General features: G+C 36.0%; 1 protein-coding gene across 3 annotated transcripts; it reads right to left on the bottom strand.

Moving 5' to 3' along the window:
• Positions 1-344: 344 nt before the first annotated feature.
• lhx6a (LIM homeobox 6a) lies at positions 345-14,576 on the bottom strand. Of its 3 annotated transcripts, none has more exons than XM_051908944.1 (9): positions 13,934-14,570; positions 13,256-13,327; positions 12,620-12,802; positions 10,728-10,849; positions 4,177-4,394; positions 3,991-4,091; positions 3,183-3,278; positions 2,912-3,086; positions 345-1,930 (listed from the first exon to the last, which is right to left on the bottom strand). In XM_051908944.1, exons 1-9 carry the CDS (start codon positions 14,009-14,011, stop codon positions 1,851-1,853), a joined length of 1,125 nt encoding a protein of 374 aa, XP_051764904.1. In that variant the 5' UTR covers positions 14,012-14,570; the 3' UTR covers positions 345-1,850. The 3 variants fall into 3 exon arrangements, with proteins under 3 accessions (XP_051764904.1, XP_051764902.1, XP_051764905.1); XM_051908942.1 differs by having other exon boundaries at positions 4,177-4,397; XM_051908945.1 differs by lacking the exon at positions 13,256-13,327 and having other exon boundaries at positions 4,177-4,397; positions 13,934-14,576.
• Positions 14,577-14,864: the final 288 nt, after the last annotated feature.

A 14,864-nucleotide genomic window follows, 5' to 3' on the forward strand; every position in this document is an offset into this window, starting at 1 on the left:
TTCATAACACACACATATATATATTATATATATACATATATATAATATATATATATATAATGTTATGAAATTTTAGCCATTTATATATATATATATATATATATATATATATATATACATACATATATACATATATACATATATATATACATATATATATATATATATATTATATATAGAAAGAGAGAGACAGACAATAAATAAATAGAAAGATAGATTTCAATATAGAATAGATAAGTTCTGGGAAAAAATCTATTAATCTAATTTACAGGAGCAAATGATGCTATTTTTAAGCTTTTAAATTCATTTATTTAAAAAACACATTTATGATGCACAGCCATAGAAATAGTTAATTATTTTATTTTTTTTATTTTTTACAAAACAGACATGTGGAAGTGGGGAAAAGTGCTTACAGGCTACCTGTCATAATAAATACAAGAATGTAGAGGCCTTGTCCCCCATTCAGAACACAAGAATGTATTTCTCAAATTTAAGTTACAATTTCAGACTTTTCCCCCGGTTTCAGACCTGTACACAGCTCCTAACTCCTAACACTCCCGCTCTCTGGTCACAGCTGAGGCATATACGGCACACATGTATGAAGAAAACAATGAAACACAGACACATTCGTCTCAGGACACTGCTTAAATAAAAATACATTACATGTACATTTTCTTTACATGTAGCTATCTTTACATTTTTAGTCTCAGTCTTCCCCTTCCTTTCTATCTTTTGCACAAAATATTGTTGTTTGTCATTGAAAATCCCTTCTTGATCCTCATGTTTGATATTTTCTTTCTCTCTTTTTAGTAAAAATGTTGAGAGCACTGTTTTCAATTTGAAATAATCTCACATTAAGATAAACGTTATTTGAAGTTTATGATTGCAGATAAACTGGTATGACAACAGTTACTGCAATGCAGTTTTGAAAATAATAAAATTAGGGAAGGTTTAGTCATCCTTAGGACCTAAAAATTAAACAGACTATAGAAGTTATTATTTAACGTGCCACTTGGATCTAAAATGAAACAATCTTTAACAAACTATCCGCTTTCAAAACAATTAGATGTCGGCAATTATAATTAGCAGTTATTTATACAATTAAATTATGGACTTAAAATTTAAGATCAATATTATTATATAAAATGAACAACCCTGCTGGCTTTTTAGGTCCCAGAAAACATCGATGCTTTGCATATGGGTGTAAGAACAAGACAGCAAGCAAAATTGAAGTGAACTTAAGTTCTTTTAAGTAGCAGAAATTCATTTCACTGGCTTAGTATAACTTCCATGTTCAATCGTGGCGTGTTTCTGTGAGGAAAAAGAGATAAAATATGTCTTACCACCTGGTCCTATGCCACTTATTTTCCATCCACATCTCTTGTGCTTTTCCCTTTTTCAACCTAAATGTTTAACACTGATGCTGGTAACTTTACATTCCTTTTGTTTGCATTCAGAGTCTCCAAACGCTGAACAAGAGTCAGACGAGACTTATCAGGAGAAGGGCCGAACCAAAACCGCTAGTCTGTTACAGTGTGTGCTCGAGTCTCTTTTTTTTTTTATGTCCAGAAGCCTAGATCCTGGTCTTGGTGACGCAAGTCCTAAATTCACAGGTCACATATGCGGTTTCCCTTAACCGTGTGTGACTAGATGCAGGTGAGTAAAATCCTGTCCAGCGAAACCAGAGAGGAAACAGTCTCTCTCCTTGTGAGTTCAGAGGTCAAGAGCAAGTGGGACCGTGACCTTCTCCTTCAGCCAGATCCGACCTGTGGGGTCGGGGCAGGAGTGATTGGAAGTTTGGAGCAGGAGGTCAGGGTGAAGGGGTCAGGGGTCAGTGCGAGGTGGGGGCGTTAGCGGCTGAGAGGGAGCTGCGGCAACGCCATGGCCTGATGAGGGAGGCTCTGTGTAGTGAGCACCGAGAACGGATGACCTGCCAAACCAAAACAAAATAAACAGATACTAATATTAATCTCTATCTATAGTGATCTCTAAATATCTTCAGGTCAGAGAACACACTAGTTTAAAAAGTTTTAATACCAGTCAAAAGTTTGGAATAAGATTTTTTAATGCTTTTTAAAGAAGACTATGCTCACCTAGATTGCATTTATTTGATACAGTAAAACAGTTATATTTTGAAATATTATTACAATTTAAAATAACTGTTTTCTATTGTAATATATTTTAAAATGTAATTTATTCCTCTGATGTAAAGCTAAATTTTCAGCATCATTATCATTCTAATATGATGATTTGCTGCTCAAGAAACATTTATTATTATTACTATCAATGTTGAAAACAGTTGTGCTGCATATTTTTATTGAAACTGTGATACATTACCATTCAAATGTTTGAGTTAAGATTCTTAAAAACAATACTTTTTAGCAAAGGCACATTAAATTGATCAAAAGCAACAGTAAATACATTTATGATGTTACAACATAATTCTATGTCAAATAAATGCTGATCTTTTGAACTTTTTATTCATCAAAGAATCATGAAAACATCATACATTCCACAATATTAAGCAGCAAAAACTGTCAACATTGATAATAATAGGAAGCATTATTAATAATTGAGCACTATATGAATTGACAATAAGTGAGCAGCAAATCATCATATTAGAATGATTTCTGAAGGATCATGTGACACTGAAGACTGGAGTAATGATGCTGAAAATTCAGCTTTGATCACAGGAATAAATTATATTTTAAAATGTTTAAATAGAAAACAGTTATTTTAAAGTGTAATAATATTTCACAATATTACAGTTTTTACTGTATTATTGATCGAATGAATGCACCTTTGGTGATATATATATATATATATATATATATATAAGAGAGAGAGAGAGAGAGTACATTTTTTCTCTCCCTTATGCTTTAATGACAGCAGTACTCAAGGAAACACTTACTTTCGATGTACCCATGTAGGGCCACCATGCGTGCTCTCTCAGGACTGCCGAAAGGGGAGTAATGCAGCTCGTCGGGCAGCGAGGGGGGCATGCGGGCCTGCGGGTGAGCTTGAGGTGGGCCGCTGTGCTGTGGAGTGTGCTTTTTATGTCTCGCTCTGCAGTTTTGAAACCAAACCTATGAAAATACAACCAATTGTTAAGACAAGCTATCTCTGTTTACTGAATTTAAATGGAATAAGCATTAAATGGGACAATTAGAGAGTTTCATCACCTGTATGACTCGTCTACTCAATCCTGTCATGTCTGCCAACTTCTGCAGGGTCTGAGCGTCAGGGTTGTTGTCCTGTGCAAACTGCGCCTGCATTACCTGTGCATGAAACAAGTGTCATATTAACATTACGTCATTTACTAGGGGGAAAACGACTATTTAAAATAATAATTAAAAATTATAAAAATAAAAATCATCAGTATAATATATATATATATATATATATATATATATATATATATATATATATATATACACACACATACATACATACATACATACATACATACACATAAACTGTAATATTGTGAATTTTCAGCATCATTACTCCAGTCTTCAGTGTCACATGATCCTTCAGAAATCATCTGCTGATTATCAATAATGATGCTGAAAATGTAGCTTTGATCACAGGAATAAATTACATTTTAAAATATACTACAATAGAAAACGTCATTTAAAATGCAATATTTCCAAAATATTACTGTTTTTTTTTTTTTTTTTTTTTTTACTGTAGTCTTGATCAAATGAATGCAGCCTTGGTGAGAATAAGAGACTTCTTTCAGAAATATTTTAAAAATCATAATTTTTCTATTTCAAACTTTTTGTTTGTATATTTACATTAATATCATAGTATTGGTTGATTGCTGATAGTGCCACATGAAAGGTTAAATGCTATTCCATATGCGTTTAACCTGGAAGCATCAAATGGAACTGAAAAATGAATTCATATTGGACAAAAGCAAAACCAAAAAGGGCACTTTGCTTTTTCATTCCAGACATCCACATGCCATTGTGTGTTTGATAATCTTACCTGCAGTTGTTCCGCAGTGAAGGACGTTCGTGCCCTTTTGGCCGGTTTTGGTTGACTGTCCTGTTCCGACGGCACCGCCCCCTCCAGAGTGAGTCCGCTTCCTGCGTGAAAACCCGGTAAAAAGTAGTTAGGAAATCTTTTCAGATCAATGAGACTTAAAGTGAAATGCCTCCAAAACACACGCACCACTCTCAGCGGCCCGTTTCAGGTTATCCACCATTGTGTCGTAATGAATCCGACAAAGTACTTTCTCCTCCACCAGCCCAAACTCCTCGCCTGTGGACAGCTGACGTTTGCAGGAGAAGCAGGCGAAGCAGGCCAGATGGTAGGCATTGCCCCTGGCTCGCCGTACCCAGTCGCTGGCGTAGATCTGCCGGCCACAGCGGGCACACTTTGTACCAAACCTACTGTGAGACAGAGAAGGGCTTGGGCATCAACACTCATTCCATAAACAACAAAACATCTTATACATGTGCTTATTATTAAAAACCTAGCATAATAGAAGCATTTTCTGTCTAAATTATGCTGCTTGTTTTGAATTCATAGTGTAATGGTATAACATGTACTTCAGTTTAACAGTTAAGCAGGTATTTTTTTCTCTCCACAGAAAGATCTCGCCAGCAGAAGACAGAATACAGATAGGCTGAACCGTGTCCAAAAGATAACCACTAAACGTGTCAGACACGGCTGTAAAACTCTCAGCACAAACAAACCACTAGTAATACTCTGAGCTGCAGGTCGACAGGAAATGTCTGCTGATAAACTGTGCTGATAGGATCCATAAACTCTTGATTTTATCCAACAAAGTGTGTAATGCATGTAAGACATCTATTTTTAAACCACCTCCACTTTTTCTTTTCTGTGAAAGACTTCAAATATGATGTATTCACATATCAAAACATTACATTGTTTAAAATAGGTTATATGATATACTATAAAATATTAAACAATATATATTATGAATACTTATTTCAATCATTTAAAAAATATAATTAGTGTATAATATAAATATTATATAATAATAATGATATATTAATACATAATATAATGTGTTTTTATATTAAACAATGTAATGTTTTGATATGTGAATACATCATAGTTGAAGTCTTTAACAGAAAAGAAAAAAAAAGTGGAGGTGGTTTAAAAATAGATGTCTTACATGCAATACACACTTTGTTGGATAAAATCAAGAGTGGGTGCAGGACACTATAGTTCATTAATGTAAGTGAGGATAGCAAAATAAAGTAAACTGTGACATATTATACCCAAAAATTCTTCATACTACCAGTAAAATTGATAAAAATTTGAAACCAAAAATTATTCACACACCATGTTTTGCTTAAGTGTTATCTGGCATAATTAAGATTCATTTTTTTCTGACACAGTTTAACTCTGAGATCTTGTCATATTTTATTTCCATTTTTTTTTTTAAACTTGAATAAACTATATTAATGAATGAAATGTTCAAGGTGTCTGGATAAATTCTGGTTTGACTGTATATATATATATATATATATATATATATATATATATATATATGTCTTCAGTTTATTTTATAGGTTAGTGATTATCAAACTATTTCTGCAATATATTAATGTCAAACTGCTTAAATGTACACATAATGAAACTTTTTTTAGATCATCTTGGGTGTTTTTTGTTTTTATAAACTAGACTTTTTAATTAATGTAAGATTATTTATTTATTTATTTATTCGTTCATTCATTCTTCCATTGACTGGCATTGCCAGAATAACTGCCATTCTCCCTCAAACCGACATGTCATTGAAATTTGGTTTCGATTGGTCCTTTTTTTGCATTTATTTGCATACCACATAGTAATTAGTCTTTTCTTTCTTGCATCTGTATAATTATTTCTAATTATATAATACACTGCAAAGTTATGTGTTGATTTTCTTGTGCAGAAATGGAGTTAAGATGTTATTGATGTTACTGCTGACGTTACATGTTAATCATCACATTCTCAGCCAACTGTGATTTGTAAATGTCCACACATTCCATATTTAATTTAACACTGCATTTTCAGCAGCCATATGGCTGTGTAGTTGCTTATAGCACCTCTTCTGTTATTCTGTGATCAACAGGACTTGATAAACAACCCTGCGGCGATACAAACCAACAGCAAGTACACAGAGCCTGCTATATAATGAAGTGTTATTTTGACTGGACAGGGCTGACCATGCTGTGTATTTTTGACCCAGACATCACATTCGGGTGACCAAAGAGAGGGTTCCAGTGTTGAGAGGACTAGGAGAGACTAATGCTCTGCAGATGGCCAGTCACGGCCCTTTTTTGGCCTGAATTTGAGCCCCCCTCCACCACCACACCTCTGTCATTGGGAGCTCTTGTGTAAACAAAGTGTCATACACAACCTCCTCCGACTGCAAAGAAACACGGGATATCAAGATAGCCATGTTTCCCTCGTATACGCTACTGAAGAATGATGACACCGGCCCCGAAGCCCTGCAGTGAGGCCCTCGGGGGGTTCATCCACTGGAAATGACATCATAGCCCACCAGGGAGCCCCACGAGGCTCAACAAACCAGGAAACTTGTGTGCATGTATAATAATTTGTCTCTGCCAATCAGCACTTGAGCAGGATGAGCCAAGAAGCAAAAACAAACCCGAATCAAAAAATATTTACAGTCCACTTATGTGCAAAGTATCAATACATAAAACGCCTCACGTATTAATGCCTGCAAAAAGCATGCAAAAGGCTTTCTGTGTACACTGCACACCATATTCTGACAGCATCATTCCAGACAAAGAATACAACGTTTGAGTAATGATGCATTTCAGACGTGTGTTTAGAGGAGAAACATTGTGGAACGGAGCCGTAATCTGTCATGGCAGTTCATTTACCGCAAAGCCTTTCAGAAAAGCCATAAAGATCTTAAGGGGGTTTTGTTTTTGTTCAGATCTGCCGCACGTCTGATTGTGCGTTGTTGTGCTTATACTGGATTTATTTCTGTCCTGCATATCATAACTCGCCAGGGAAAATTCCTGCAGCCGCAAAGCGTTTCCCTCAGTTCTGAAGAAATTCACCTTTGGCTGGAAAAGAGAAGCTTGTGGAAGTACAAATTCAGTTGATTAAATTTGATATAGTCTTGGAGTATTATAATCTGGGGCTAAATCTTCCTCTCAGAGACTGCTGAGACTTATTAGTGATGTTTGCTACGGCAAGCATCGCTATTACTATTGCTCATGGTGGGGTTTTTTTAAACCCTAAACCATGAGTATTAAATTTGGTGTAGCTCATCCCACCCCACTGTTTGTGCTACGGCCATAAATGATACCGCAAATCTTGAGACTTGTTGAGGTGTGCTCCATTCCTTAATGATCGGATTGGTGATTAATTGTATGAGAAAAAAATAGTAGTCATATGTCAAAGGAGGGACTCAACCATATCTAGAGACCAGAATATAGACTTGCACTGCATCTGAATATGCCTACTTCCATAGTATATATTAAGACAATAAGACAAAAGAGTAGTATTTCCAAATTCATAGTATTCAAAAAAACAGTAGGTGAAATGCAGCCGGATCAACTACTACTTCCAGCGAGATTCTGAAGTGCGCATGATAGACACTTTACTATCCCATTAGGCCACAGGTGAGAATTTGTGAATGTCAGTGAAGCAACGCAACTGACGTCGTAAGTCACATGACGATGACAACATGGTAGATGTATATGTGCAAACTTCATTCATACTACACACATAGAACAAACTTTTCACACAGCTTTTCACAGCATTGGACTTTGGTTGCTAACTCTAACAACCTAGCAACACCTTAGCACTCATTCACAGCAAATAATTCTGGCCAGAAAATATTTTTCTCTTGATTTTTTTTTTTTTATCCTCAAATATGTGGGAGCCTTTATTTTGATATATTGTCTCTCTTAACAGGAAAAAAAATCATTTTGTCATTGTAATTTCAGTCACTCATATAATTTCCCGCATTCTCCACCAAGTTACACAAACTCTGTTTACTTCTGCTTGCATTTAAACACAAGGAGTCTTGCACGCGCATATGGCCATTACAGTACGTCATCTCCTCCAAATCTACCGATCTCCGCTCCGCACAAACCCACTCGGGTTACCGCCTTACTCCATCACCCTGTCCTTATCCCTTGGTTCCTCTGATTAACAGCCTCCTCTGACTTCCTGTGTGGCCTGATGCTCGTGCCTTTGTGGCTGTTTCTCTTTAGTGTAGGTACAGTCTCCGCTCTGACCCTTACCGCCAAATATACCCCCACCCCACGGCACACAGAGCAAACCCACTTTGATTTCCTGTAATTACACTCTATTAGAGCAGCTGTCAATCTGGCCCAGATGAGAGACTAACACAAATGAAACATATCTCCTTGTGTTTTGTTTTCCTGTCTTGCAAGAAATCAATGGAGATCCTTTTCCCTTCAAGCATATGATGGCTGTCCTCTAATGGTGTTGTGCAGCACCAGCGAAACAATCCAGCTGCCAAAGAACAAACATGGCATTGCATTCGTGAGCCTGTGCTACAGGTACACAAACGATTCATATTATTGATTCATTCAATAATGTGACTGTGCATGACATAAACTTAAAAAACATACTGCAGGATGAGACCCTTTACAGATAAATTTATTTCCAGATATGGAGCTAAATGCACAGTTTCAAGCAATTACGTCAAGCGGTTATGATCTCGACTTCTTTATATGAAAGATATAATTGGGTACAAACGCTCAAACAGACTAAAAAAAAAAAAAGGTGAAAACGGCTCATATAGGCATACCAAAAACACTTCTGTTTGCAGAGGACTTGATAAGAGGGATGTTTCAGTGCCAAAGGAGAAAAACACACATTCAGTCTACTTCAGATCACTGAACTCGACTCCACAAGCTTGGAGCTATTACTGTCTCTTTTACAAGGCAAACGTGAATACATTACAGAGTCAGTCACTATTCTGTTGCCGGGTTCCTGCAGTGGGATTCCATGTCAGAAAAAACGTATACACCATCCTGATTAACTTGCATAATTTGGGAAAAAAAGCTGAGGCTCTATTTTGTTATGCAGGGACCATAAACCGCTATGGTTGCTGTTTTGACATAAAAAAAAAAAAATGTAGAGGAACAATATGAAATTTAAACAAAATACTGTTTTAGGGCAATGTACATAGCTATTATACTGGATACTAAAAATGTGAATTTATGTATTTATTTTATTCATCTGAATTATTTATCTTTTTCTATTATATATTAATTCTATCTAAATATTACAAGCTACAAATCACATGAAAATCACACTTCAAGTTTCAAGGTCAGAAGAAATGTGAATATCGCTGGCATATTTATTAAATTGAATGCTAAAATAAATAATACACATTTAAATCACTTGGAAGACTTTGCAGAACCCTTGTCTATTTCATTTAACAGTCGTCAGTGAGTTTTTCTCAAAGCATTCCTCTCATTTCAGATTTCTATTGTACTAAACCACAGCTCGCCATCTTCAGAATATGGTTTCATCCTGAATACGATCTACAACATACAATAATCCACTAAAAATCCATTTTGTGGCAGGCTTTCTTGCATTCGTACATCCTCTGTGGCAAAGTTTCCTCTTGAAATCTCTCATGTATAAACAGCTCCACCAACCACTGAGAGATCCTGACGCCCGAGATTCAACTGAACCGCTGTTGCTCAGTGAAGATCAAGACATTGATACACCATCTTGTGGAGCATCTCTTCAGATTATTGGCCTTAACGTAGAAAACAAACCCTCTCCTGCAGCATTGACTTTAAAGGGGCCAGTCATTCACATTGACGGGCAATAAGCAGGGAAGGCTGGCCAATATCATACTGCATTCACAGGCCTTGCTGAGTGCTCTGCAATCATACCATATCGCAGCCCTTGTACCCTCAATGCAATTTCACAGCTTCCCTGTCGGATCTCCCTCACTCCATGCCTTCCCATGAGCATATTACTGGATCTCAACCAGAGCTTGATACTTTTGAGATCTTGAATTCTTTAACTTGTGTTTGATTTCTAACACTATTCAATCGCATTCAAGGGAATAGTGGCAAATTTAACTCAACTAATAATCAAGTAATCAAGTACTATTTAGACCTCTCATTATATTACTATTGGCATCATCTCCTTTTGTGGCATCTTCTCCTTTTTTTTCATAATTGCACAAAATGTGCTTCATGTGATAACATCTAAATTAACTGGTCAAAAATATTATTTTATATTGAATCAGAAACATCAATTGAATTATTTTCAGCTGTAAAATATTTACTTCCAATAAGCCACAACGTTATTTTGACCACAGATGAAATTAAACAGGAGACAAGTAGCCTGTATGGAATCTCTCACTGGTGAATAAATTAGCTACAAAGACGAAATACTTCTAATAAGTCGATTGTCTTGAATAATTACGATGTTAACAATAGGCTATTTTAAATTGTTAACCTAGCCTATATGAAGTCTTTTTCACTGACTTCATCACTAGACAATTCAGCTCAATTATAAACAGCGTCTTGTATATATGCAGCGTATTTGTTGTGGTAAGAATTAGATCGATAATTTTTTTATTAGCCTAAAGAAATCTTATTTTTAGCATTAAACCATAAGACGCTACACTCACGCAACACATTTTCAACAATAAATATATAGTTTCGCAGTATTTCGTTTATGCGCACACCTGATATTTTTGAGGACAGAAAGTGAAAAACTTACCCTACCTGAAATAATCCATTTTACAGAAGATTTCCTTATTTTTAATGTAGCAGCTGCTGTGTTGACGTAGGGAAGTCCTGCAAACGGAACATTCCAGACACCTCACGTGCCAGATCAGATTATTAACCTGTAACAAACAGAAAGGCGAAAATTAAAATACAACAACAATAATTTAAAATTAATAAAAATATGATATTTCTTTAAAAAAAAAAAAAGCTTCATTTATGCACAGTGGTCTACTTATTTTGTTTGTATGTTTTTGCATTTCGTAAAAATCGTAGTATTTTAAAATAAAATGTCAACGTGCATCAAAATTATTGGTGTCTTATTTGAACAATCCCAAAATCAAATAAAATGTTCAATAAAATGTTTTGTTTATAAGGCTAAAGTTGTGATTTAAAATGAGATTATGTTTTTTTTTTTTTTTTGTAATAATCTCCTTAGAATTGCGTTGTATGCAAAAGTGTTTAATATAAATACATATGCACGCATGTTGTTGAATTGCAGGAGTAAATGTATAATAATTTAATAATGTTAATGAAATCATATTCCGTCCAGAAATGTATGATTATTAATACTTTAAACCTGATTATTGATATTTGAAACTAAAATGTATGATTTTAAATGTTGTCTTTGGAACATTTAGGACACAGGTGAGGTGCATCTTAGATGGAAATGTTTATTTAAATATTCTGACGGGGAAAAAAATGGAAGTGTAAGGCTGGCGTTTGAAGGTTTTACATTTTTAACTTGTGATACATTTTCAGACTCTCAAACCTCAAGAGCTGAGAAAAGGGAAATCTTACAAAAGAAGAGGTCTAAGATCGTTCATCCTGACTAAAAGTGTAATAAACTCACACGCACTGTTTTATTAGTTTCCGCAAAAAAGCAAAACACACACAGAGAGATCGCGCTCCTAAGATCCTCGCGCGCAACACACGCACTTCCTGAAAAACAAGCAGCCCGGGAGCACATGCACGCGAGCAGGGAGGACATCGATACTGTCAACATCTTCACTTAAAAAACGGCTATAGGCCTAAATGTTTGCAGCCAACTATTATTCGTTAAAAAAACGGCAAACAGCAGAAAAATCCAACTCTTTATCTATGCCTGTGGATTAAAAATATTCGCAATATTTTTAACCATAACGTTCTGCTGAGACTGACTTTAGTCTATCTACTAGCCTATTTATACAGGCTATGATGTATGTGTAATAATAATAATAATAATAATAATAATTTAAATTAACCTCTTTTCCCCTTCACATTATTTTAACATGCTCCTCTGACCTAACCAAAACACTGGCAGATATTACAGAAACTATAACCAATCTGTTATATCAAAGTAGACGTGCATTGTTGAGAAACATATAGCCTAGTTTAGTAACGTTTCTGCTTGTGATAAATTTGATCCCAGCAAAAAAACACATTGTCACAAGTAGGCCTACATTTAAAATAAATAAATTACGAGTCTCTTTGTAGCATATTTATATACCCAAACACAAGTCTCCTCATATGTAGCCTAACATTTTTTTATTAAAGCGTTTGATCAAAATTCTGTTTAGAATCAGTTTTCATAAGATTACGAAAAATCACACATTTTAAAGTGTTTAGACAATCACTGTTAATAGCTTATAAGCTATATTCTATCTATTCAATTGGCAGCGATGTATCAGTTCCCAAACATGAGGGTTAAAACTACAGACAAACATCTAAAAAATAATAATGAAGGCAACACTTCTTTAGCCTACTAAATCATTCCAACCTGCATAATGTTGTTTGCAAAAGTTTTACAAAAGTCTGTAAGAGGCCCAAATCAAAACATAATATTATATCACAGTCAGTTCACTCGTCACATGAGACACGACACACACAAACGCACACTCACGCCCTCGTACCTTGAGCAGATATCTGTCCAGGATCTCGAGACCGCAGCTCGCGCACACGTTCTTCCCGGTGGACGGCACGGAGGAGGCGGTGGACGTGGGCGAGCAGATGGACGGAGTTGAAGGCGGACTGGGCGAAGAGCGCGTGTCGTCTTTCTCCATATTAGATCTGTGAGATTCTCCGTCAGACTGTGACTGCAAGTGCGGCATTGAAAATAACGCAATAAATATGATGCATAATGTTTAGAAGGTTATTTTGTTGACAGGAATATTCTGTGAAAAATAATTCAACCCACTAAAACTGAAAAGGTAAAAAATTAAGTCACAGCCTGCAGTGATTTGCTGGCCTTTTTTCAACATTTCGAATTTAAAGAAACTCTTCAAACTAATTGAGTGAAGTCTGAAATGGTCGTGTAAACTTAAATGGATAGAAATAATAATTATGAACATTTGCAGTCCACGAGGGAATTTATCGACATTTAAAAAAGCTTTTCTAAGCGCAAAAGTTGTTTACCAAACTAAAATAATACAAGAGCATAAAAAATGCATTATATCAGTACAGAGTTTTGTATTGCAGGCCTTTCCTGCGAAAGCAGGAGACGCATAGCAGAGACGCAATAAAGAAGCATTATCGCTCCGCGCGCTCACCATCGCGTGTCCGTGTTGTCCGTCCACGCAGCGCGATGCTCCCGGTGTGCTGTGCGAGTCTGGAGAGATCACCTACAACACAGTCAAGCCACAGTGCTCCATATCAGGCATGTTCCCTGCACTATATATGCGTCCAAAACAATAAAAACGCTTTTAACTGTGCATTGAGAGCCTCGCGACAAAAGCCCCTGTTTTAATGAAGCGATTTCAATTTGGATTGATTTTTTTCCCCCACACTTAACCCGTGCCTCTTCCCATAATCGTATTTCCACGCAATCCAGGGAGCTGAAAAAAATAAACTACCTGCAATTACAAATAGCTTGAAATGCTCGCGATAAGAGGACCCCAGAGTGTCAATTTCAACTGCCAATCAGCGAAAGCAACGGGCCACCCAAAGAATTGCAAATTTGATTTTTAATGGCAGTAATTAAAATCTAATTTTTCCTCTGCAGACTTGGCATGTGAAGAGGATGGACCGCAAATCACACTATTCAGAATAGATCCTGATTCTCATGACATCACTTTAAGGTGAAGATGTTGCAGGCTGCAGGAGATGATACACAGGACTTTCACAGCAGCTACTTCTCCAGTGAAACCATCATTTTCTTTCCATGCAGTTAGATGGATAACAACATACATAACTGCATTATCGTGAATGATATACAATAAATGTCTTACCTGTTTCGAGGGAATTCCTTCGGATAGAAACTGATTTCCCTCTGATAGAGGGGCCAAAACCTCATTTTTCCAATACATTTGACGGCTTAACCTTCTCTTTAGATATAAATTGCTTCAAGCGTTTTTTGTTAAATATTCCTTATCCCATGCGCCCTATCCGGTAAAATTCGGTCTAATATGAACCCTAATCGCCGTTTCCTCTTGTATAGTCAATCAATAACGACAATAACGATCAATAATCTCTAAAAAAAAACCGTGTAAAAGAAGTCTCCACACTCGTGATAGGTCTGTAAACGGGTAGCAGACGCGCCGAGCGCGAGCGGTTCGTCGGGACGCCTTATTTAGAACCGTTTGCAGGATATTTCCTACTTTTTCCCTCTTTTGGGATGCAGTTGCTTGAGTACAGGAAGTGGAGAAAATTGAGGGGCTGGCAGGTTTTGCTCCTGCTCTCCTCATAGGCAGTCAGAGCACAGCCTACCTTCTGAAAGTTTACAGATCAGAGGGGAGGGAAGAGATGTGGCCTGAGTATGTATCGACATTTTGTGATGCTGAAACCTTGCATGATGTTTGGGCTTTAATTGTCTGACAAATTAGCGATTAAAAAAAGAAAAAAAGAAGAAAAAAAAAAAAAAGTCTAATATACCGGGATGCTAAGTCGATATTTAATTGGGCTGTTATTTGTATCGAGCGCATTATGATTTAATTACAAAAATACACATGTTTATACTATTAAATTTCAAATAATTTTTAAGAATATTTCATGTTACATTTGATTCATAAATTGACCTATAACATACAGAATAAGCATGATCTTTCAGTTTATAGAACATAAAATATACAAACCAAAAAATAATAATTATTAATTTTAAAAAAGTAGCCTGATTAAAAAGCATTATTTGAACAATTTTCTCTTTTAAACACCAGGCTGCTG

The sequence above is a fragment of the Ctenopharyngodon idella genome, chromosome 10, assembly GCF_019924925.1.
Source record: "Ctenopharyngodon idella isolate HZGC_01 chromosome 10, HZGC01, whole genome shotgun sequence".
In the NCBI taxonomy this organism is placed as follows: Eukaryota; Metazoa; Chordata; class Actinopteri; order Cypriniformes; family Xenocyprididae; genus Ctenopharyngodon; species Ctenopharyngodon idella.

Bases quoted from the DNA above. Each gene is read 5' to 3' on its own strand.
- lhx6a (XM_051908942.1), bottom strand. From the start codon at position 14,011: ATGTATTGGAAAAATGAGGTTTTGGCCCCTCTATCAGAGGGAAATCAG. The intron at 13,328-13,933 runs GTAAGACATTTA...ACTGTGTTGTAG, and splicing joins AAGGAATTCCCTCGAAACAG to GTGATCTCTCCAGACTCGCA. The intron at 10,850-12,619 runs GTACGAGGGCGT...TGTTTGTTACAG, and splicing joins TGGACAGATATCTGCTCAAG to GTTAATAATCTGATCTGGCA.